The following is a 24408-nucleotide window of genomic DNA, read 5'->3' on the forward strand; positions in this document are numbered from 1 at the left end:
TAACTTTGTGAGAAATGTGACTTTATTTTTATTTTATTTATTTTTTCCTGTTAGAAAACATTGAGAGCTGAGACCTTTTGTACATAATTGCTGTGGTTGTGTGTCTAATAAAGTACAGCTCTCTTCTATGAAAATATTTCTATTGTCTTTTTTGGGTTTCTCAGAATAAAAGAAACATGTTTGTTACTGTACAATGCTTTCACCGTTTTATTAAACTATCTAAGAAATCATACAACTTATTTGTGTTTCAATATAAACACAGCAAAACCATGAATATTCAAGCTCTAGGAATTGCTTACGTATTCACGAGCATATGCGAGGGTACAAAAATCCTTTTTATGCCTTATTTACAATTATATTACTTGTATCAGGGCATTTGTAAGCGTGTGATGATGGGTGTCTGTTAGTGTGACTCTTTGTTTACGTGCAGCATCTGTGAATGTGTATGTTTGCCAGTCATCACTGTACAGACTGAAAAGGTTTTATTATATAAAGAATAAGACCAGGTGTTATATACAGAAGTGTCCAGGAGGGAAGTCACTTTAGGTAACTCTCAGTTGTCTTGTCGTGGAGTTGCTCTCCGACCATCACCTCTTCTGTAGGGTGTATTTCTCAAATCTGACAGAAAAAATGAAAAATAAAATTATAATTCTTAAAATATATATATATAGAATAGTAGATGGCAAATTGTTCTTGCCAGTTTAAGAAGCACAAGTGAAGTATAAGCATAAGGAAAGTGCTTAGGGTATATTTTGACAAGACTATTTCGGTTGTACATCTATAACACATTTGTACCTGTTATAATGTCGTCAATGGCCCCGTCGGTGACTTGGGGCTTCACCTGTCTCTTCTTTAGCTCTGCAATCAGATCCATCTGAGGCATTTTGGGCATCATGGGACCCTGATCAGAATAGGAGAACATTTTCAGAGGAATAACCAAGTTGTGCAGTTCCTCTCAATGCTTTATTTAAATAAAATAATAAATATAATTCTATAATTAGTATATATATATATATATATATATATATATATATATATATATATATATATATATATATATATATATATATATATAAAATCTAATTAAATAAATGCATTTTTTTTACCTTTTGAGGAGTGCTATCTTTCTTCTTTGGGGAAGGGGTTGTCTGTTCTTCTGCTGCACTCTCTTGTTTCTTCTTCTGTTCATTTTCTTGTTCTGCTTGCTGTTGTGTGACAATAATACACCAAAGTAATTAATCAGTTGGTGAAAAGCTTGCAGTATCTTTGTTCTTTGTTTAGAGCTCAGCTCCTTTAACATGCTCATTCAACATTTTATTCCGTTACTGTACTTAAAGTATTTCAAGCAATTCCCATAAGCATGTGAACAATCAAATAACAGCAGCTTTGTATTTACGTTTAAATATGTGTATGTGTTGGCACAAACATGTTCAATAGCTGTAGGTAAATGCTTCTGTATCTCTCACCTTATAAGCTTTGATAAACCTGACGAAGAGTGGGAAGAACATGGAAGGCTGGGTTGTTTTCGGATTCTCTCCGTAGTACTCCACTACAGACGTGTATGCCTCCTGGTTGGCAGAAGAGAAAAAGTCAGCAAGACTAATTAAGCAGATTTAATGTCTAATAGTGTGTGTGCATTGAGCATACACTGTGGTCTCACCTGTGCTGCCTTGCCATCTTTAACAAGTGAGTCTAATACATCACTGTTGGCCTTAACAAACTCTTTCAGCGCTGGGATGTCATCCTGCACCATGAACTCCTTCTTGGTCCCTTCCATCCCTCTCTCCAGAGATCTCAAATCCTGGAGCACACTGTCCAAAGACACTGAGAGAGCAAAGGAGTGAGAAAGAGAAAACACTCTCTAAATCTATGATATAAATGTATCCCATTGTTTGTAGTATGTACAGTATGTAGTGGGATGAACAGTAATTATGGTACTTCTTACCCAGAGCAGCCTTGTCTACAAAGCGGAGTTCAGTGTGGAAGGCGGCAAGCTCGGGGTATTTCTCCTGCACCATATTTGCAATGAAGTGCATCAAAGTCTGTGTGCGGTCTGTGGACTTCGTGTCCAACAGCTGAAACACACAAGAGAGTGACACTGAGTGAGAACACTGGGAGTTTTTACTGTGGCCACCAAGGACAGATGCAGAGATGAGATGAACAAGAGGTAAGGTAGATGCAGTAGTTGTTTTTATTTTGGGTAAATATCACTAAGAAATTAAACAGATCAATATATTTATACAGTAATTATAATGTGAATATAAATGTATATATGGATGGAAACTGCTTAAAAATGTACAATATAAAATTTGATAGATGATTAGTTTCTTATGAGTCTTTGCAATGAATTAGTAAATTTTATTTGAAATTACATATAACCTGCACATTTTCACTGCTGATATGTATTTTAATACATCTGAATCAGGGTTGTTATATTTTAAAACTTTCATTTCTTCAAATAAAATAAACTTCTACTGAAACAAAATATAATAATATACAAACTTATTTTATTTCAGCTACTTGCCAAGGCAACTTTTTACATTTTAAATTTTGCATTTCCATTAAGTTTAGCTTGATCTACTAACATAACTGAAAAATAATAATAATAATAATAATTATAATAACAAATTAAAATGAAAACATAAAATGTAAATAAATAAAAATTAAAATAGCGTACTAAAATAACACAGATTTTAATTATATACACACACACACACACATACACACATATGTAGATAGATAGAAAGACATGATAAATATTGAGTGTATAATTTATATATATATATATATATATATATATATATATATATATATATATATATATATTTTTTTTTTTTTTTTTTTTTTTTTTTTTTCATGTTAATGAAGTTTTTGAGTTTGTAAAAAAAAAAACATTAATTAAAAAAAGATGCGGTGGGGGAAGTAATCTGAAACATTTGAAAAACCTGGAAAACATTGGAAAACGGAGGTGAATGTAAAAGGAATTTATAGGAAATTTCATCTACAGAAGATTAGCTTGCAAAGTTTTCATTCCCATTCAGAGTTTCGATATTTGTTTCTGCATCAAAGGCCTTTACATGAAAGGTCTCTCAAACTAATACCAGGAGGGCTTCCCAAAAATCTCACCTGGGCCTGTAACTTTCTGCTGTTATTTACCATGCATACATAACACTTCAGTCCTGCCTAACAAAAACATGAGCCTTAAAGTTACAGTCTACAAACTCACTCACCAGGTCAAGGCTCTGCAGACGGAACCCATACGCTGCTCCTCTTTTACTGCTGTTCATGTAGTTCCCAAAGGCCAAGATGATCTGAACCAAGAGATTGATAAGTGAGCTGCATTGAAGGAGCACACCATACATACCTTTAAGCACAAATGAGGTCTACTCACCTCTAACATCTTCTTCAGCTTTGATGAAGACTTGAGGGACACGGAAGCTGCAATGATTGCATCTAATTGCTACGGAAACAAGTGAAGAAAAAAATGATGATTTATTTTAATAAAACGTGAATTATACCAAGTACAACAGCCAAAGAGTGATGTGAACTGACCGGCTGCAGACGTTTCAAGCTCTCTGGGAAGTTGCCCATGAAAGTGAGGGTGTTGATCCGCTGAGCAAGGCGTGGGATTTTACCAAAGCGGACCATGAAACGGTCCTCGTCGCTCAGGTCCTCTAGTGGCCGTCCTTCCTTTTCGTAGTTCTGGAGTAACTTCATCTCAAACTCCGATGGGATGAAACGTTCCAGAAGCTCCAGAAAGTCAAGACTCAGAGACTGCTGATCATATCTGAGAGCAAGACAGAGAGAAGAGAGTTTCCATGCTCGTTCAGGTTGATTCGAAGCTTTTTTTGGTGCAGTTTGCTGTTCACATTGTTAAAAGATACCTCTCAATGGCTGTGCAGATGTCGTTGGGGCTCATGCCTCCCTTGCGGAGGGTGATAGCAAGGTTTTTGGCTTTGTTAGCCTCCAGCAGGGACACCTTACTGGGTGCTTTCTCAGCCACCTTAACCTTGAGCTTAGAAAGATCTGTTGGAGGACTTTGAGCCTTGGTTTTAAACTGCTCTGCAAATAGATCCATATTCAGCTCCTGAGACAGAGAGAGTGTAATAGATTAATAGAGATAATTCACCCAAAAATGTAAATTCATTTACTCATCCTCATTGTTCCAAACTTGTATGATATTCTTTCTTCTGTGAAACACAAATTAAAATATTTTTTCATCCATATAGTGAAAGTCAGTGTGTTCCAAAGTAATTTTGTACCTCACTGGCTTTTATTATATGGACAAAAAAACAGAAAGGAAAACAAACTATTCAAAGAAACATTCTTACAGTTCCACTCAATGCTTTGAGTCATACAGGTTTATTTTAATGCATTTTAAGGATTTCTTTGCTGTTACCCCTAAGACTTGTTCGTCATTCAGCTCGCCGAACACTGTTCCCGTCACTTGATTGGGCTTCAGAGCTTGCCAGTTCAACAGAGGCATCTTGAACTTTGGTTGAATTGGTTTACGTCCCTTTGGTCCTGTGTGAAAGAATGAAAAAGATGGATATATGGTCACTCATCTCAGGTTGCATGTCTGTATGATTATTTCTTTAATTGTGAAACGTTTAGTCCCTTCACCTGTTTCAGCCCCAGGGGCAGGAGGAGCTCCTGGAGGGGGTGGCGGTCCAGAGCCAGGTGGGGGCGGAGGTGGTGGTGGACCTCCGCCAGGAGGGGGAGGAGGAGGGGGAGGCGGAATATCTCCACTTCCAGGAGGAGGAGGTGGTGGTGGTGGAGGAGGAGGAGGGGGAGCTGCAGCACCAGGTAGTGGAGGAGGTGGAGGCGGTGCTGCGACTGGAGGGGATGGTGCTTGAGAAGCTGGATCTGATGCAGTCACTATGAACACAGTCTTTGTGTTAATATCAATGTAACCAGCTAAAGGTAAACATTCTGAGTTCACTAGATGCTTAGCAGAAAGAGAACTTTTGCACAAGTGCTCCTACCTGTTTGAGTGACAATTTTCTCTACGGTGACTGGAATCACTTCGATGTCCAAGCTTCCAGAGGCTGTGCGCTCCAGTCGGACTAAGCCCTTCTCCTCCAGTTCCTTCAGCTTCATCTCCAGTTTGGACTCCTTTCCACTCACCTCTCCGTTTCTTTCTCTGTCTACCTCTGAGGGCTGCGACAGATGCTCCTGCTCTCTTTCTCTCTCTCTCTGAATCTCTCGTTCTCGTTCTCTCTGCTGCAAAGTGCTCACTTGGGCACAGGACTCTCGCAAGCTCTCCTGTTACACACACATGTAAAGGTTAGAGACAATGACTGATTCCCAATTTTTATATACCTACAGTACTATTATTCTAAGAATGTATTTACTGCACTTTGCATGGATATGCATGCGTAAGTACCATATATGAGCTGCAAAAAAAGACTTTAATATGATACGTGTTTGGTCTATTTTCTTGAAAAAATGCCTCAAAAAAAAAAAAAAAAAAAAAAAACCTCACTGGAAAAACTCTCAAAACAGGATTTCAAAAATGTAACAACTTTAAACAATCTTATCAAATTTCTGTATTTTTGGAACTTAAGTGTGCCAACTTTTTTCTGTTTTTCATTAGTAAAAATACCTTTTTTTAATAATATTTTAATAAGCATGCTTAACATCTAAATATCTCGAATAGAATACATTTATTTTCATGAGATAAAAAGTTATCAAAGAATATCTTGAATTATTAACTAAAATTATAAAATTATAAACAAATAAAGATAATTAGATACATTCTCTGACAAGTACAAATATTTTTCCCAATTTTGCATCTTAAGTAAACCAATGTTTTCCAATCATTTTTACTACATCAAGTTATATATTTTAGTTTTTCTTTATTTATAAATCACAATTAAAACAATCACGGGTTAACCAAAGTGATGTACAAAAAATCACCTTAAGGGCATAAAAGAACAAATAAATCAATATACAAATTTGCAAACAATGCTTTAAGACATTTTACTCACTCAAAAGAAAAAAAATAAATAAACCATTATCACCTGTTCAAATAAATCAGATTTAAGCATACATTGGAAAAAAGGAAGAAAAGGTGCTGTTCGGCTGGATACAGGGAGATGGTTAATTGTAAATTGTTATATAATAACCCTGCGACACACTACTTCTAATCTTGAATACTAATAGTATAGTATGAATAGTATTCAACGAAAGGAAAATGCAGTGGGTTACCTTAAGCAGTGCTGACTCTTTAGTGGCCTGCAGTAGCTGTTGTTCTAGTTCTGCCATTTTTTCCAGTGCTCCTTTCTCATATTCCTGCAATCTGGCATTCAGCTACAACACAAGAATATATACACACTTATGAAGAACAGTACAGCCTGCCTGCAACATGAGGCATGTGTGCTATGCAGTAGATGATTATGTGTAAATGTATCAGTGTCCATAGAGTATAGTTAACCTGTGCATTGGTCTCCTGCAGTTCTGCTAAATGCTCCATTACTTCCCCTTTATTTTCTGCATCTTCCAGCAGAGCTCCAACATCAAACAAATTATCCAAGTACGCCTGGATCTGTACTTGCAACTTCTCACTCTCCATCTCCTTTAAGGACTGCAGACACACACACACACAAACACAAACAGTTGTGTGTTACCTTAAAGGCATAATGCACAACTTCATGAATACAAGCTGCATATAAAACATCTCAAATCTAGGATCCAGTCCTGTGTTAATTATGTGTAAGATGTACGTTTTGCTTTTATAATGTATTTATCTGTCCTGTACACTAGACTTACCTCTAAGTACTTGTCTAGACCCAGCTGGGTGAACTCATACTGAAGATGCACACGGACGTTCATGTTCTCCACTGAGTGGACCACAATGTTTATGAACTGCATGCAAGCCACCTGTGAAGAAAAAGATCAAATGAATAGATTTTAAAATCATTTATTTTACACACAAGAAAATAAAAAAAGTGAGCAGGCTAACTGTTATGTAATTCATAACTGATAACAGATGTGATTGACTGCAAAGCTCACCATGAAGTCTATATTGCTGTCGTCATTCATGAAGTACTCCATTAGCTTCTCAAAGCGGTTCTTCTCTCCACTCACCTGTGAGAAGGTGGGCCAAACTTAGAGGTGAGTGTTGAGCATGACACTTGTAATATCCTGTGCTACAAAACGTCTAGACTTTTTACTTGTGTCTGAAAGGTATTTGTGTAGTATTGGTAGTGTAATTGCTGATATTTATCTCACATTAACTAGCATTCAAAGTTTTTTTGTTGTTGTTGTTTGTTTTTAGTAAGGAGGCATTAAATTGATTAAAAGTGACAGTAAAGACATTTGTAATATTACAAAAGATTAAAATTTCAAATAAATGCTGTCCTTTTGTATTATGTCCACAAAAACATTAAGCAGCACAACTGTTTTCAGCTTTGATGATGATAATAATAATAATAATAATAATAATAATAAAAATAATACATGCTTTTGAGCAGCAAATCAACATTAGATTGATTTTGGAGTACACTGAGAGGAGGTAAAAGATTAAAGAGTTATTTACATTTTTAAACAATACGTCTGGCCCTGGGCAGAGGAAAATGTATCTTGACCTTCTGCAAAACCTGACCAAACCATTTTATGAGGACATCCCATTTGATATATATATATATATATATATATATATATATATATATATATATATATATATATATATATATATTAAAAGTGATTGTATATGTGTAGAAGGCTAGTCATCTTACTTCTTTAAAGTGGTCAAAGGCCGAGATGATGATGTCATGACCTCCTCTAACCAGACACACTGCAGCCAACAGCTCCAGCACAAGAGCCTTAGTCCTATGAACAGTGTTTATAAATGTATTACAAACTCACACAATAAACTCACAACCCCTAAACCCCACAAAAAAACACTCACCTGGGATTTTTGTTGTTGAGACCGAGTGTAATTTCATTGACACATCTGGGGTGAGTCATGACTAAAGTGAACCCAGACTGTAAAAAAAAAAAAAAAAAAAAGAAAGGTGAGTCATATAAAGTTCTCCTAAAATGACCTTTGAGTAATGAGTCTAGTGTTTGAATGTGTTCCTCACGCCAGCATACCTGATAATTCATGATAGCACGCAGACACATAATACAGAGGTGAACATCATCTCTTTGGCTGGCCAATCGGGAATGTCGCGTAGTTTTTCTGCCATGGGTCAAGTTGCTTATTCTAATGTGGAAAGGCACAGAATGAACAAAAGATGAACACTGAATTTGAAGTATCGGGGTACACTTAGCAGAATAAGAACAATATTTAAACATCATGGTTTCTTAATTTTAGTCCTCATACTGAGCAGTGATCCCTGTATTATGGGGTGTGTTGTAATGATGACTCACCGGATAGTGAATGCACGTGCCGCTCTACTCACGCCGTGTGTGGGAGAATGGTTGACATTTTTGGCTAGATCCTCCACTGATCTCTCTGACAACCTCCTGTTGTCTGACACAGAACCACCGTTTTCCACAGATTCCACCTCAAACTTAGAAACACATCAGCACAGAATCTGAGGTCATTTTCAGCTACATACTTAAAAATAAAGGTTCTTTATAAGCATCTATGGTGCCATTTAACATCCGTGGAACCTTTCCATTCTACAAAGGGTTCTTTTGATTTTTAAAATGTCCTTCAGACTGCACTCTTACAAAAGAAAAAAAGGCTTTTCACATTAATGGCATAAAAGAACCAATTTTTTTTAGTTCCAACACAGTTTGGCGAACCCATTGCACAGGTTTCACTTGTCATTCACTTCTTTGATAAGAATAAATCATAATACGAATAAATATTTACATGTGTAGTTTTGTGCATGTTCAGTTTGTATTAATCCCTGCTTAGCACGCAATCCAACTGACTATTCCACAATAAACTTAATTTATTCTGATCATACATGCCTACATGAACCATGCTTATTTTTTCATGAATTTATTCACAGACTCAGTTATTCACACTTTGTATAAGAGCAAAGAATTTTTTTTTTTTTTTTTGCTTTATGCAGTTTTCATAGCATAAATTGATTTATTATATGAAACAATGCAAAAATGGCTGGGACGTCTGGGAAGCAAAGGCATCTTTTTCCACCTTTGACCAGAAGATGTCATTAGTGTGCAATGTTGATTGAAAAGCTTAAACCATTTCACAATACAGTTGAGGGGAAAGCTTCATTTCACCATCGCATACCAAGTTTTGGTTACAGGAGCAAAGGAAAACCAGTCTCCTCTTGGCTTATATCAAAATCTTACGACAATAAGACAACAGTAATGGTGCTGATGGAAATGTTAGAAATGACAGAATAAACATACGGCACATCACTTTGTGCATATGACAAGTAGTCCACCAGGACATCCAAGCCTTGGTTTTCCTCGTTCAGAAACTCCTGAGCCCACCTATAGAGTATAAAAGAAATATCATGATATGTATCTATGGACGTTTTCTATTATTCAGGTGCAAAAGTATCTTTTCTTTTATTCAGGAGTAGCAGTGAAGTGAAGCAGTGATCTTTGCATTACACAAGAAAAATAAAGCTGCTACTTACCCAATGTGATTAGTTCTCAGTGAGATCTCCAGCTCTCTCAGTACTTGAGTTGACTCCTGCACACGTTTCTTGAACTGTGGAGAAGGAATCACAGAGATAAGCTGCCTGACTGACAGACAATCATTCACTTCACATTGAGACTCTAAACTGAGTTTTCATTTGGGACACACTCATTATACTCTCATTAGAAAAATGAGAGTATAAGGAGGTGGTGAGGGAAAGAACAGAAAGAGAGGTACTGACCCTGCGTGTCACTCCACCCTGGTCCTGGTAGAAGCTCTTGATTTTAGTCAGATAAGCCGAGGGGGGGTTTCTCACCTGAAATCGCTCCTAACAGACATCAGGAGAAAGGGGAACAATAAATGGACTGATTTCCAGCTGTGATGATGGAGGCGTGTAGAAGATATTTAAATGCTCTTTGGTCGTATAGAATAATAAGGTTGAATAATACCATTTAAAAGTTTGGGGTTGGTAAGTATTTTTAATGTTTTTAAAATAAGTCTCTTATGCTCATAATTAATTATTTGATTAAAATACAGTAAAAACAGTAATATTGTGAAATATTATTATAATTCAACTTCAACTTCAACTATATTTATTTATAAAGCACTTTTAAGACCACTATGTGGAAACCAAAGTGCTGTACAGGAAGACTACATAAAAATATAAGAATAAAATCAAGCATAAAACATTATAAACATACCACAACAAAGAACAAATTACAGAACATTTTTAAACGCTAATGAAAACAAATGAGTTTTAATCACACTCTGAAATACAGGAAGTGTAGGAGAAGATTTTACAGACAGAGGAAGGTCATTCCAAAGCCTTGGAGCAGCAACAGAAAAGGCCCGATCACCTTTGCATTTTAAACGAGATCGACGAACCATCAGATGTAATGGATTGATGCAAACTGATTAAATCTGAAATATACTCTGGTGCTAAACCATGCAAAGCTTTAAAAACATATTATAGCACTTTATAATGAATCCTGTATCGTACAGGAAGCCAGTGTAATTTAATAAGCACAGGAGTAATATGCTCTCTCTTCTTAGTACCAGTTAAAAGCCTAGCCGCTGAATTCTGAACAAGCTGCAGGCGGGAGAGAGAGGCCTGACTCACACTCAGATACAATGCATTACAATAATCCAAACGAGATGACACAAAAGCAAGCACAACTTTCTCCAAGTCCTCAAAAGAAAGGATAGACTTCAACTTAGATATAGATCGAAGATGAAAAAAACTATTTTTAAAACCACATTAATTTAATCAAATTTGAGCTCTGAGTCAAAAATTACACCAAGGTTTTTCACTCTAGAAAGATTTTTCCCAGGAAGTAACCCCAGGCGGTCAATGACATCATCCACACGTCCCTTTTTACCAAATAAAATAAACTCAGACTTATTCTCATTCAGTTGAAGAAAATTATTAGCCAACCAACACTTAACCTCATCCAAACATTCATACAGTGACTGAATGGATAAATGATCCTTGTGTTTCAATGGTAAATAAATTTGTGAGTCATCAGCATACAAATGATAATGAATGCCATGTTTTTCAAAAATTTATCCTAGAGGGAGCATATAAAGGGAAAACAAAACCGGTCCCAGGATTGAACCCTGAGGAACCCCACACATAAGAGGGGCAACAGATGAAGAGTAATTCCCTAGACTGACTGAAAAAGTCCTATCATTTAAATATGAAGAAAACCATTCTAAGGCTAAACCCTGAATGCCAACATGGTCTCTAAGGCGATCAATGAGAATCTTATGGTCAACTGTGTCAAATGCTGCGGTAAGATCAATAAGTAAAAGAACAACACAACTTCCAGAATCAGCGCCACACAGAATATCATTAGTTACCCTCAAAAGAGCTGACTCCGTACTATGGCCGCCTCTAAACCCTGACTGAAATCTATCCGAAATGTTGTTCTTAACCAAAAACTCATTAAGCTGTGCATACACAATCTGTACAATTCAAATGATCAATGTTGATAACAGTTGTGTTGCTTAATTTTTTTGTGTAAACCAAGATATATTTCTTTGATGAATAGAAAGTTCAAAAGAATAAATTTATTTGAAACAGAAATCTTCTGTAACATTATAAATGTATTTACTGCCACTTTAAAATTAATTCCTTACAAAAAAAAAATATATATATATATATATAAATTAAAACATCTCACTGATCACAAACTTTTAAATGTTACTGTAAATCCATCTCAGATACTGTACTGTATATGTATGAGAGAGATGTGTGCCATTTAATGACGTTTCCTCGGTTGTATTAATACATATTTTCCCCGAAGGTGGTATAAAGCCTACATTATTCCCATGGTAAGAAATACATTTTAGTTGTGTGCATTCGTTGCTATGACAACCTGTGCTCTCTACATGCATAAAGCCTGCATCCCACAGTTGTCATAGAGACACAAATATTAACACAGGAAGTGCGTTTCACCGCCTTAAGAGTCTGATCTCATAGCGCTGCTCTTATTTTCCCCCTTTTGTCTTTTTCTCCCGTTAAGATGTCTGCTCACTATCTGCATTTACATCATCTCCTTTAACCACACACTTACATCATTCTTTTTACGGTCATTAAAAAATTAAACTAAAATAAATGCAAAGTAAAAATACAATTCCAAACTTCCCATTGTGTCTTTGTAAGCCTACTTAAACTAACATAATTTACATAAAGAGTCATTTCTGTCTACCACTGTTGTTTTTTTTTCCTTATAGGCTATGCATTCTCTGAAACTGATCACTACAAATTCCGCAACCTGTATTTTAATTATATTGTCACAACATTGAAAAAGAAAAGCATTTAAGCATTTTTAATAAACACTAGAGATACTTTAAACATTTACAAAGGCCTTTAACATTTTCTCCTGATATGTATGTATGCATGATTATATTTATGTATGATATGATATGTATGATTAGAGTGATGAATTAAATGTTGTAAAAATGTAAAAATGCCAACAAATAAATAACTTTAAATGACATAATATGAACCCTGGTTACAGTCTTCAAATAACTTGAAGTATAAGTTTGGTTTTTGTATTTGTGTCACAGTGTAAAGATCTCTTTTATTCTTCTGGTGTGTCTAAATCTAGTCTACCAGATAACTTCCTCTCAAAGGTCACACCTACACTGCAGACATGAAGTACTATGAAAATGCAAAACTGCTTAAAAAGTGCAATGACTTAATGTATTTCAGTATGGCTACTTCATTACGTATTTCAATAGGATTAATGTGTCACTCTCTAAATGAGAACTAAACGGGGAAATGATCAAGATACTCTCAGTAAGGGAAACTCCCATTTAAAAAAAAACATAATGTTGAAGTTGATTGACAGATGACAATATTAGTATCTTACCTGATCGCAGACAAGTTCCCATTTCTTCTCATTGTCGTACTGACTCAGAAGCTTCATCTTGTCAGGAGGCAGATTCATGGAGCTCTGAGAAGAGAAATTAGAGGTTCATCACGGCAACCTGGAGATCAGGTGATATCTTCTATAGCAGAACTGTACAAACATCTAGCAGGATTCAAACGACTGCAGTCCCAATGTTTGAAGTTTTGTGAATAAATATACTAATAAAGAAACATAATGCTATTCTTATTGGTCGACGTGCACCATGCACATCCATCACAAAATACTGGATTTCAATAGATGGATTACATCCATAATATTGGATATCAAAAAAGTTTAATTACTGCCGCCAGTGGTATGTGACCTAACCAGGCTAAAACTGTTTAAGAAGAAGTTTGTCAGTGTTATAATACTAATTGGTTTGTGATGTTGATGGCAACATCTGAATCCTAATAGCATGGCAAAGTCATGATATATAAAAGAGGCTGGCATTAACAAGTGTAAATTGCAGCTGGTTAACATTTTCTTCAGTTTCAGTTAATATCTGATTTGCCATTTACATCATGAATTTGTAACATTAATAATCACCATTTATATCTGATGCAAAACAATGGTTGAATGGACATAGAGAGGGAAATGTCTATATTACAAAATGTGTATGATGCAATTATTGTTCCTATTTAAGTCTACTTCAGATTGTTAAAGGGACTGTTCGGCCAAAACTGAAAATCCTGTCATCATTTAGGCTACTATTTACCTTAATTTCATTTAAAACCTGCATGGTTTGTGGAAATGAAAAAGAAAAAAAAAGTCTCAATAAAAGTCTATGGGTCCACTGTTGTTTCACCGAAGTCATAAAAGTTTGAAATGACATGAGGGTGAGTAAATGACACAATTTTCATTTTTGAATGAACTATTATATTATGTGCATATCTCATACATTAATTTTCCCTTACGTTTATATTTATCTACTTAAGATCATATGCAGAGTGTCATCAGTCTGACACAATGTGACTTCCTGAAAATAGGGCAGAGGGCTGAGTTGCTACATGTCTTGCATTTAAACATTATTGGTGACTAAAAATTCATCATTAGCTTTATGTTTTGTACTTTCACACCACATCTGACATTGCACCTGTCAACCAAATTAAGGGTGTGTTGTTAAAAAAAAAAACGTGTTAAGTTTAATGTAGAAACACTGTGTTCTTGGGTGTTTCCTTCTAAAGCACTAAGACGTTTCCGCTTTGCGCATGTTTATTTTTAAGGCTGTGTGCACAACGAGTGAAAGCACATTTAGAAACACACTGAGCAGTTACTGGCGGAACAGAGAGAGCGGGGTGAGCGGGGTGGGTTGGGTAGGGTGGGGGACTAACTGTGGTCTACTGGTTCAAAAGAGAAAAAAATGCAGTCTAGACTAAGTTGATATTATATATTATGCACCAACTTCACAGTTCAGGGCGTATGGCAGTAGCCTGCAATAAGGACATCACTGTGAAGTGTGACCATGTGTGATGCACCTATTCATTAACATACAATGGTAATCTAATCAGAGTAGTTGGTTGAATTTATGGGGTCATGGACAAAATTGCAGGGATTGTCCCAAACTCGCCCAGCCTCTGAGCTATTGTAAAGATGAGTTTAGTGGGTCTAACTCATCACAGGGCCTGGGACAGCCTGGTTGTGCATAGACCAATAAGAGTATTTTTTTAGAAGGATCAAATGGCCATTTGTTATATGGAAGAGCTTTTTTTTTATTTTAATAAAAATAAAATGTTATTTTGAGAAGTTACACATAATGTTGCATTCATGAGAAGTAACAATATTCATTCTATGATGGAAATAGGCTTACATAATGTGTTGTTGAAGTGGAACCAAATGGAAGATAACTCAGCTTCCATTAGGAATCAATTAAATGATACAAGAAATCGCTCAATAAACGGGATGGCATATCTAGGAGTATGACCAATTGAAAGTGGTGTCTTGCACTGAAACGAAAGACGAAACAAAGGTCAGTCATGACAGAGAATGTAGGACTCTTGTTGTCTCATGACTTCTCTTAAAAAGTTGCCTAATGTGTCACCCCGTCACTGCCATTTCCTATACCAAAAGCCCACGTGGAACTTAAGTGACAGTAATCGGATTGTATTAGGTCAGAAGTGTTTTTTAAATGTTACTTCATTTTGCATTTCAGGTGGAAGATTGCCTTTGCATTGAAATGTTCATATTGTGTTTGATTATCCTTTTAATTTGTTGTGCCCACTGTCTATGCATCAAGAATACAAGAAATTTCTCTGTTTGTTTGTATGTTTTTTTTTTCTTCACTACAGCTAGTATTTATGTTTCCAAAATGCGAAAACAGAGAATTTAATACTGTTGTAGTTCCTAACGCGGCTGTTGTATTTATCAGAACAGGAAGTGTAAAGATAAGCTGCTTTTGCTGTGTTGATGTATAATATTTACATGTCTGTGTATAAAAAAACTCACCAAAACCACACTAAAGCGTTCTTCAAGCTCTTCCTCAGGAGGCATGGGTAGTTTAGCAGGGGCACATTTCTTTCTAGGTGTGGAGGGAGTAACATTTGACCCTCCTGTTGAGCCTTTGGCCTCCTGCCCTTCCACCTGCTCCAAACCGCCGGATGCGTTACCCATCACAACTTTCCTTAGGAATTCCAGGATACTGTACTCTTTCTGGATCAACCACTAGCAACTCCAAAAAAACCAAAGGAACCCAGGAGGAACTCCCAGACAATATCTCTGCAATCCACAGGTAAAAATCCACTGAAGTGTTCGAAGTTTTCTAGTCACTCAGATCCAGTGTTAGGTGGAAGCACATGGAGTCTTTTAGGACATGCTGTCAGACAGAATGGATATCTTTTAAGCTAAAACTGTGTCCAGGACGGTGCGAGTGATTGTGAAGAAGCTCTCAACAAGGATTAAAATTTTAAATCAAACTCACAATCAGATTTTAAAATGGCGGTTAAAAGCACATTTACCTTTTTTATTTTTTTTTAAAAAAAGCCTCTGTTTATACTTTCACAATAAAGACAACAGAGGTCCTTTAAAAGTTCAGTTCTTCCAGTCTGTCAGTGCGGCTGAATGTGTTGATTACCAGTGTAACAGGCCTTTTCTCCAGTTGTCTGCCTCTCATGTGCGTGCTTCAGATGCTGGAGCATCTTTCTCGCAGCTTCCTTTATGTCCACCCGCTCTGATCAAGTCTGCAGGAGTTCCTTCCAAAAGAATATACAGATGTTGGCAAATTTACATGAAGGCACCTGTCCGAGCACACTTGTGTGTTACAGAAATGAGAGAGAAGCAATGTGACAGCAGAAGGAAACCACAGAAAAAAAAAAGCAGAAGCATCAACGCTTCCTGGATACCTCACGCTAGAGACAGAGAGCCCACTGGGTGTGTCGGTTAAAGTTCTGTTTGTATTTAAAAAAAATATGATGATCTAAAACATATCACACTACTCATGTGCATATCATGTACTGTATGGCACTGACGCTGTTGATCAGGGCTTGTTGTCACAAGCCTATACTTGTTCTCTCTAGAAGATTATTTTTGTGAATTCTGGCCTAATATCATAATATTTTTGTGATGGCCTAAAGCATTTACAAATCTCAGTTAATTTCAACATTTACTAATACATAATTAAAATCAAAAAGTGTCTCTGTTCGTATTATTTAATGGACCTGAGCTAACAAGAACAGTTGTATTTTGATTAACTAATAAATGTATTGATAAATACTGTAAAAAATATATTGCAGATTGATAGCTAATGTTAGTTCATGCATTAACTAACGTTAGTTAATGGGACCTTATTGTAAAGTGTTACTGCTTTTTCAAAGCCAAGACTTTAAGGTTTATATTTATACAGAAATTACAATAAATCTATAGGCCTCTGTAGACAGACAGACCGACCGATAGATAGATACTCATATTACTATGAGATATATGAGCATCAACTCTCAGTTTGATGTTTGATAAACTCTCTTAGAGCACCACCATGTGGAATAAATGACCACACACTGATGTTTATCTTGACTCATACAGGAGATTCAGTGTAAGGTATACGTGTATAGGCTGTAAGAATACATAGACAATGCAATGAGTATAATAACAAAGGAATTCATGGATCGAATGGACCAATATATTAACAATGACCTTATAGAGTTTGACAGTCGTCAGGAGTCAGCAGAAAGAACTACAGAGTGGAGGATGAGTCTCTAGAGGTCAGACCAAATAATGGCCAATAGGGGGCGCAGCTCGTACCATCCCGTCATTGTTTATTGCAAAATGACGGAAAACAGCGCGTCGCCGGAGGATCCCTGGCTCAAAGTAAGGAAAAATATTAAGATAAAGACGATCCGGTGATTTTAAACAGCCATATCCTCTCAAATCGCCCTTGTAAAGTGTGTTACTGTTGATCTGTGTAGGTCAGCAGTGGTTGGTTTCACTCTCTAGCTCAGCTGGCTAATGTTAGTTGTAAAGTTCAGCAAGTCAAAAGAAGAATTACCCTGCTTCCCACATTATCGTGGTCTTAAAATGTGGTGTGTTTAGCGGTAATTTAGACAACAAGTCGCTACAGAAACGCGGCCGAAACCGGTTTTGAGCTTAAACGGACTATTTATGTTGTTAATGTTAGAATGGAAGCTATAACAGGCGTGTAAGACTTGAATCCGCTAAGCTAACTTGCTTGTTGGCTACACTGACTCTTTCTGGTAGTGTTTCAAAACGTATTTAAACTCTCACTAGACAGAATTGTGGGGCATCGAAAGCGCGTTCGAACGACCGAATCGACTCCCCAGAGGACGGGATTCGATTCAAGTGACAGATGTTGCCCCCAAATACTGCCAAGACAACAAGACTCACTGGTTCTCTTTGTTTGTGCCTTCTTTATATTTATGCTGCTATTCCAGTGCATTCAGACTTACTGCCGCATTCATATGCAACGAATCAAATTATAAAATATGCCCTCAGTTGGCCCGACTGTTATGACAGCTCGACAATCAGCCAGTGGTTGCTCAGTCTGACAGTTTGGAGACATTATGCACAGGGCCCCTGGTTGAAAAAAATGGCAAAAAGCATCCCCTCTGTAAAACCACCATCCCCTTTACAATCCCCTTTAGACTAATAATGTTGTGTATAATGTAAAACTTATAAGACAAATTAATTATTAATATTCTCTACGTATAATAATTTATAAACTGAATGAAGGCGATTGACCAAACAGAGCTCTGTATTAACGAGCTGCAAGCGCAAGCTCGCGCATGGTTTCGTCATTTTCCGCGCAAAATGTTTCAAGAGCAACTCCTCACGTTCTTTCTAAAGAAGACAGCACAATAAGGTGTGATATTAACCTGATTACAGTTTAAAGACATTCCTTGACATAACTTTATTATGCTGATATGTGAGACTGCGAGGACGAGGGATGCGTCCCATTCAGAGTCAGCAGGCTGATGATCGCCCTGTTCCAGCAGATTCATTATGAAGCGGAGCGTAGCCAGACCAGCTGGTGTCTTCCTCACAAAGATTGTTTCGTGACTGACGCCGGAGACTAACTGCACCTGTTTCCGAATATGTAGGCCTATTAATTTAAATAACCAATTAACAAAAAAAAAAAAAAAAAATCTCAAACATGACATTTCTGAATACAATTATTTTATAGCCTACACTTTGGTTAGGCCCGTCTAATTGGCAGTATTAAGAGCATTTGGCATTGGTAGGCCTGTTACAATCTTCTTATCATTAGGCCTATTATTGTGTGTGTGTGTGTGTGTTTATTACTTTATATTATTAAGGTTACTTTTATTATTAGATTAATATTACAATTAATTTGCCCCGCAATAATTGTATTATTAAAATTATTAACACTGAAATCATCAATGAAAATTAAGAGCAGCTTAATTTCAAGCACCGACTTTCAAAAAAAAAAAAAAAAAAAAAAAAAAAAAAAAACTGTTTAACACAACATAGACTAGACGTTTCTTCTCTCTCCCTCTCTCTCTTTCTTCACTAGCATATTGTCGGGCCACAAGAGAAATATTAAGTGAGTAGGCTAAATTAAAACCGTTATATACCGTTATCAGCACATGGAGATTTCGTACATGTATGTATCAGAGAATTATTACGGAGGCCGCTGACGTTAATTAAATAATTAGCAGCTTTACTCGCAAACTTTTCCTGTTCATCTATAAGGTGAGAACCAGCCATTATAAACCTAAATATACTTGATTGAATTAATATATAAAATAAAAAATAAAAGCGTAGTGTAGTAGCAGCAGTAATAGAATATGTTTGCGGTCGTAATGATGACAGTAGCGCACACAAAAACAGTCTCTGTTCGGTGCTCCGGCGCAGTTAGTGCTCGCACTGCATGCGTACCGAGTCCAACCGAGCCGTGCCCTGAACCACCTCCTCCCACCGGGCCAGGGACGGCTAAACGAACCGCGGAACGGAACGAACCGGGCTTTGGGGGTCAAACGCGCTCGAGCACGGGTCAAATGCCTAGTTTGAGTACACCCTGAGAGGATATGCGGCGTCAGATGCGGAAACTTACGAAAGCTGATCAGTTTTTATATTTAACTGTCATTTTCTGCTGAACTGACTGAGATTCAAGGAGTAGCCTAGTTCACTTCCAGAACAAAAATGTACAGATAATGTAGGCCTACTCACCCCCTTGTCATCCAAGACGTTCATGTCTTTCTTTCTTCAGTCATAAAGAAATTATGTTTTTTGAGGAAAACATTTCAGGATTTCTCTCCATATAATGGACTTCCATGCTGCCCCCGAGGATGAACTTCCAAAATGTAGTTTAAATGCAGCTTCAAAAGGGCTCTAAACGATCCTAGCAGAGGAAAAAAGGTCTCTAAAAAATAAAAGTTACAATTTATATACGTTTTAACCTCAAAGGTTTGTCTAGCTCTGCGTGAACTTTGTGTTTTCTGGTGTTATGAGATTTTAAGTTTCCTAGAATTTCGGTTTCAGTGGGCGGGGCATACATGAATATTCATGAGTTTCCTGGACATACGCGTGGAGGTGAAACTGAGAATTACAGTTCACGCTCCTTGTATCTCAGAAGGTTTAATGCTATATATATATATATATATATATATATATATATATGTATGTGTATGTATAATTGAATTAAACCTTCTGAGATGGAACCTTACAGTGTACCAAATGTAGGCTAGCCTACTTCTTTAAATTTATCCATACAATTTTGTCTAATCCAAAATTGGATTAAACAAGTTTATTTCAATACAAGTTTATTTAATACAAGTTTATTTCACCCGTTGTACTCAAATGATAACAACTAACAACAGACACAGTTTTAAAGCATTGCAAGCTACAGCACAACGAACTGAAATCAAAGTAAGTTACAACTAGCTTAAGTGTGTTGAATGTCTGCAATCATTCAGTCAGTGACGACTGCACAAAACGTGCAAACTAATAAAAACATTATAAACTGTTACAGAATGATGAACAAATGTAGTTTAGGCATAGGTTTGTGCAGCGCTGTATTATCCTTTTTTAAAACATTCCATTAAATCTGCTGAGATGCAAGGAGTTCCACGTGCATGTGCGGTAAACTCATGAATATTCATGTGTGCTTAGCCCACTGAAACCGAAAATCCCGTAACACCGGTTCATACAGTTAGGGTATGTCGAAAAACTCTTTCATTTTCTTCTCCAACTTCATTAGGAATGGGTGCCCGCTCACTTTTGTCCAGGGTCCTCCAAAAATACAAATCTGCCTATGTCACTGTTATGAAGTGTGGAACTAAACAACAACAAAAAAAACGTCTCGAGTCCAAAAGCATCCATTGCACGATGAAGTCTATTAGAATGAAGTTAGAATGCCTCTATAATTAAAATAATGAAAGATAAATATCCCTGTTTTTTTATTTTTTATCCCAGCATGTGTGCATGATGCAAATGTTAAATTAATTTTTATACAGCCGTTCAACCGACAGTTAAGTGAGTGAGTTACATTTTAGACACATTTAGTCTTTGTTCCTGTTTTGCAAATGAAATACTTCCAAACAAAGCTGGAGCAGATGTCTGTCTCAGAGCATGAGGTGTTTCTATCACGAATGAATCTCTTTTTGAAAGAACCAAGTGAGCCAGTTGTTCAATGATCCATTTATAAACAGTCAACTTGCTTCGATTAATTGAATCAGACATTTTGAAAGAATCGTTTGATTAAATGATTCAATTAATCATTCATTAAAACAGATACTTGCCTTACTTAGTGACATATTTCTTTTATCCATGACAGGCCTAAACCAGCACTCAGCAAAATATTAATTATCGTTATTGAAATATTATATAAACATTCTACAAAAATGCCACAATTTGGGGCATTTGGCACACAGAGATTGTGTGTGTGTGTGTGCCATCGCATTAACCTACATTGTGTGAGTGTGTGTGTGTGCGCGCGCAGGCATTGGTTTAACCTACATTGTGAAGACCCCGCCCCCCCAAAAAACTTGTAACTTTTGACACAAGGAAAACAGCTCATAAATCATAGATCACTTTATAAATCTTATTTTTTAGTAAAAAAAAAAAAAAAAACCTTTCTCTAACACACACACACACACACACACACACACACACACACACACATATATATATATATATATATATATATATATATATATATATATATTATATATATATATAGACAAGTTTGTAATAATTTTTAATCACAGGATCTTTCGCCCCACATTCCCCCTTTAATTTTTTACAATTCGATCACTGATTATGCATGTAGATTAAATGTCACGTTTTAAAGGGGTTATTTGGGGCAGATCACAGTGGAGAGTTAGAGGTGTCCTAGATAAAGGTAAGGCAGGACAGGTCAGGCTCAGTTTGCATATGTGATCATCAGCTGGCTGCTGGTCTCTGGATGTTTAGTCTGGCTGGCTTTGACTGTTCTTCTGTTTGTCTTTTATACATCACCTGTCACCATGTCTCAGCAGACGGACAGCGCCTTCAGCGACAACGGCTTCGATCACAGTGAGTACCTGAGCTAGAAAATATCACTGAAAGCAGCTTATATGCCAAGACGAAGGTTAGATTTGCAGTTATAAAAATATAATTAATATAGGGTTGACTTGACAAAACTGAATATACTTTGTGCTGTCTAATGTTGTAGAAGTAATCCAAAAGTAACCAAAAATGTACATAAGTTTATGTATTTATAACTTATATAAATGTCAATATCATTAGGTTTCTTTGCTGAGAGTGCTCACATAGGAAGTTTGGTGTCAAGAGCCAACAGCATTGGATCCACAAGTGCCTCTTCAGTACCAAACACAGGTGATAATACTAACCTCAATCATCTAATATCAAACATGGCCATTATTTTATAACCTTTACTCTAAAATGGTCATCGTTACCCTGTCATGAAAGAAAAAAATTCACCCGTTCGTTTTCTAAAATGCATGTATAAGATCTAATTGTGAACAATTAAATCCATACAACCGTATGCCAGACACTTCCAAGCATTTAATCCCTGCTCCTGCAGTCATCTGCCTCATCTGCGATGATTATTGCAACTTTAAAAGACATCAAGATACAGTCTGCTAACATACGGTTCATCCCTTTGGTTTAGATGATGAAGACAGTGACAACAGACATGAGACGCCCTATAAAGAGTCATATAAAGACCGGAGAAGACAGGCACACACACAGGCAGAGCAGAAACGCAGAGATGCCATCAAGGTAAGAGTGAGAAGAGCAAATTGTTTGAGGGAAAACCAAGACAGAAAATATAGTAGCTTACATAAGTGATGGCAATAATCAGTCATAAAAGCAGCGTAATTACTTGACTTGGTTACATTCAAAATATTCCATTTGTAATATTACAGTAGGTTATGGTGGTGTTCTGGGTGTTAACTTGTGGTTCAGTTGCTTTTCTGACAGCAGCTGTACTCTGTGACTTTCAGTTCAGGGCGGCAGCATTGCAGTTCCGTCTGATGCAATGAAATGGAACAGTGTCATGAGATGCGTTTTTTTTTTTTATGTTGAAATATGTTTAACTTGACATGCTGCCTAAAAAATATGCTGCAAGATGAGATGTAACTGCCAAAGACGTCTGTATTTGGATTGATTTAACCTTCATTTCATACTATTTTAAGAGACTAAATCTGAAAAAAAAAAGAAATAGATTTTGTCAACATAGATCTGTACAATTTGGGGTGGAAACTGCAAATTATTTTTGTTTAATTACATTTTTTCCTTGATGAAAATTGTGAATATGATTTCTTTATTAAGCTTGTTGTGCTTGTTTGTAGGGCTGCTCAATTTGGCCAAACACCTTGTGATTACATAGAAATATGGCAAAAATAATAACAATAATCCATCAAGCTTTAGTTTTGGTGGAAATAAATTAAATAAATCGCAATCGCAGGAATCCTTTAAAACTTCTTTTGTTGACAACAGCTGGTTTTTGAGCGCTTTTCATTACAAATTTGTAAAATTGCTCAGTGCATGTTGTGTACCCAAATACACATTACAAGCAACCCAAAACATGCAGATGAGTTCATGTGGAGCAGAATTTATTGTGAACTGAGTCACTTTCTGATCCCGTAAACACTGGATCATGAGCTACTCCCGTATAAAAGAGAACAGTGCCGTGCTTCTAGCGTTCAACTTCTCTACACTCGAATGTGTATGTATGGATCTCTGTCCCACAGAAAGGCTATGATGACCTGCAGTCTATAGTGCCTACATGCCTGCAGCAGTCGGACTTTGCCATGGCCACACAGAAGATAAGTAAAGCTACAGTCCTGCAGAAGAGTGAGATCCTTCATTATCTATTTATATTTCCTTGTCACATGTCTTTACTCTGGAATGGAAAAGCTCAGTGACTTGTGTGTGTGTTTGCAGCAATCGACTACATTCAGTTTCTCCACAAAGAAAAGAAGAAACAGGAAGAGGATGTTTCAACTCTTAGAAAGGAGGTGATGGCGCTGAAAATTATGAAAACGTGAGTGGTCGGTTATATAAAGGGGGGCCAGAAACATTTGAACTGCTTGAGTGGACAAATGTAGTTCCACTCATTCTCCTACAGGGTTATCTGCTTTCAGAGGGCTTTATCTGACACTGTCTTTCTTCTGCCAAGGAAAGAAGAAAATTCTTAGATACTGTGTCTCTGATTTACACTTTGTGGGGTTTGTTTCAGGAACTATGAGCACATTGTGAAGGCTCATCAGAATAACCCTCAGCAGGGCAGCGAGCAGGTTTCAGATCAGGTGAAGTTCAGTGTGTTTCAGAGCATCATGGATTCTCTGTTCCAGTCCTTCAGTGCCTCAGTGTCAGTCAACAGCTTTCAGGAGCTCTCTGCCTGCGTCTTCAGCTGGATCGAGGAACACTGCAAGCCCCAGGTAGCACACATGCTCACACATTTAAGGCCTGTTCGTACCTTAATTATATGCTATGTTGCAGTGCTCAGCT

At 36.8% G+C, this 24408-nt stretch overlaps 2 protein-coding genes across 5 annotated transcripts in view; one reads left to right on the forward strand and one right to left on the reverse strand.

The window, feature by feature from the left end:
- Positions 1 to 19887, reverse strand: LOC109062924 (formin-like protein 1). 3 transcript variants are annotated; one of them, XM_042722132.1, is made up of 27 exons: positions 19621 to 19887; positions 15430 to 16172; positions 12949 to 13032; positions 9813 to 9899; positions 9570 to 9643; positions 9337 to 9420; positions 8377 to 8520; positions 8098 to 8209; positions 7913 to 7989; positions 7740 to 7833; positions 7015 to 7089; positions 6772 to 6882; positions 6437 to 6586; positions 6211 to 6312; positions 4986 to 5265; positions 4624 to 4878; positions 4400 to 4524; positions 3885 to 4087; positions 3553 to 3787; positions 3392 to 3460; positions 3231 to 3311; positions 1946 to 2075; positions 1661 to 1824; positions 1467 to 1568; positions 1107 to 1205; positions 796 to 901; positions 1 to 618 (listed from the first exon to the last, which is right to left on the reverse strand). In XM_042722132.1, exons 2-27 carry the CDS (start codon positions 15592 to 15594, stop codon positions 554 to 556), a joined length of 3273 nt encoding a protein of 1090 aa, XP_042578066.1. In that variant the 5' UTR covers positions 15595 to 16172; positions 19621 to 19887; the 3' UTR covers positions 1 to 553. The 3 variants fall into 3 exon arrangements, with proteins under 3 accessions (XP_042578066.1, XP_042578075.1, XP_042578058.1); XM_042722141.1 differs by lacking the exon at positions 19621 to 19887 and having other exon boundaries at positions 15430 to 15796; positions 15939 to 16357; XM_042722124.1 differs by lacking the exon at positions 19621 to 19887 and having other exon boundaries at positions 15430 to 16357.
- LOC109052978 (max-like protein X) overlaps positions 17129 to 24408 on the forward strand; it is an 8578-nt gene continuing 1298 nt past the window's right edge. The window contains exons 1-7 of one of the 2 annotated variants that reach the window (XM_042722145.1): positions 17129 to 17283; positions 21927 to 21966; positions 22180 to 22269; positions 22565 to 22674; positions 23649 to 23751; positions 23842 to 23941; positions 24137 to 24338. In XM_042722145.1, the coding sequence (XP_042578079.1) occupies positions 17191 to 17283; positions 21927 to 21966; positions 22180 to 22269; positions 22565 to 22674; positions 23649 to 23751; positions 23842 to 23941; positions 24137 to 24338 (738 nt within the window). In that variant the 5' untranslated portion in view covers positions 17129 to 17190. The remainder of the gene's footprint in view (positions 17284 to 21926; positions 21967 to 22179; positions 22270 to 22564; positions 22675 to 23648; positions 23752 to 23841; positions 23942 to 24136; positions 24339 to 24408) is intronic. The other variant, XM_042722153.1, reaches the window with a different exon arrangement.

Source organism: Cyprinus carpio, chromosome A3 (assembly GCF_018340385.1).
Source record: "Cyprinus carpio isolate SPL01 chromosome A3, ASM1834038v1, whole genome shotgun sequence".
Classification (NCBI taxonomy): domain Eukaryota; kingdom Metazoa; phylum Chordata; class Actinopteri; order Cypriniformes; family Cyprinidae; genus Cyprinus; species Cyprinus carpio.

Coding starts and splice junctions, on each gene's coding strand:
- LOC109062924 (XM_042722132.1), bottom strand. CDS start 15,594: ATGGGTAACGCATCCGGCGGTTTGGAGCAGGTGGAAGGGCAGGAGGCC. Junction 9,900..12,948: donor GGGAACTTGTCTGCGATCAG/GTAAGATACTAA, acceptor GATGTCTGTTAG/GAGCGATTTCAGGTGAGAAA. Junction 4,525..4,623: donor TGCCCCTGGGGCTGAAACAG/GTGAAGGGACTA, acceptor TCTTTCACACAG/GACCAAAGGGACGTAAACCA.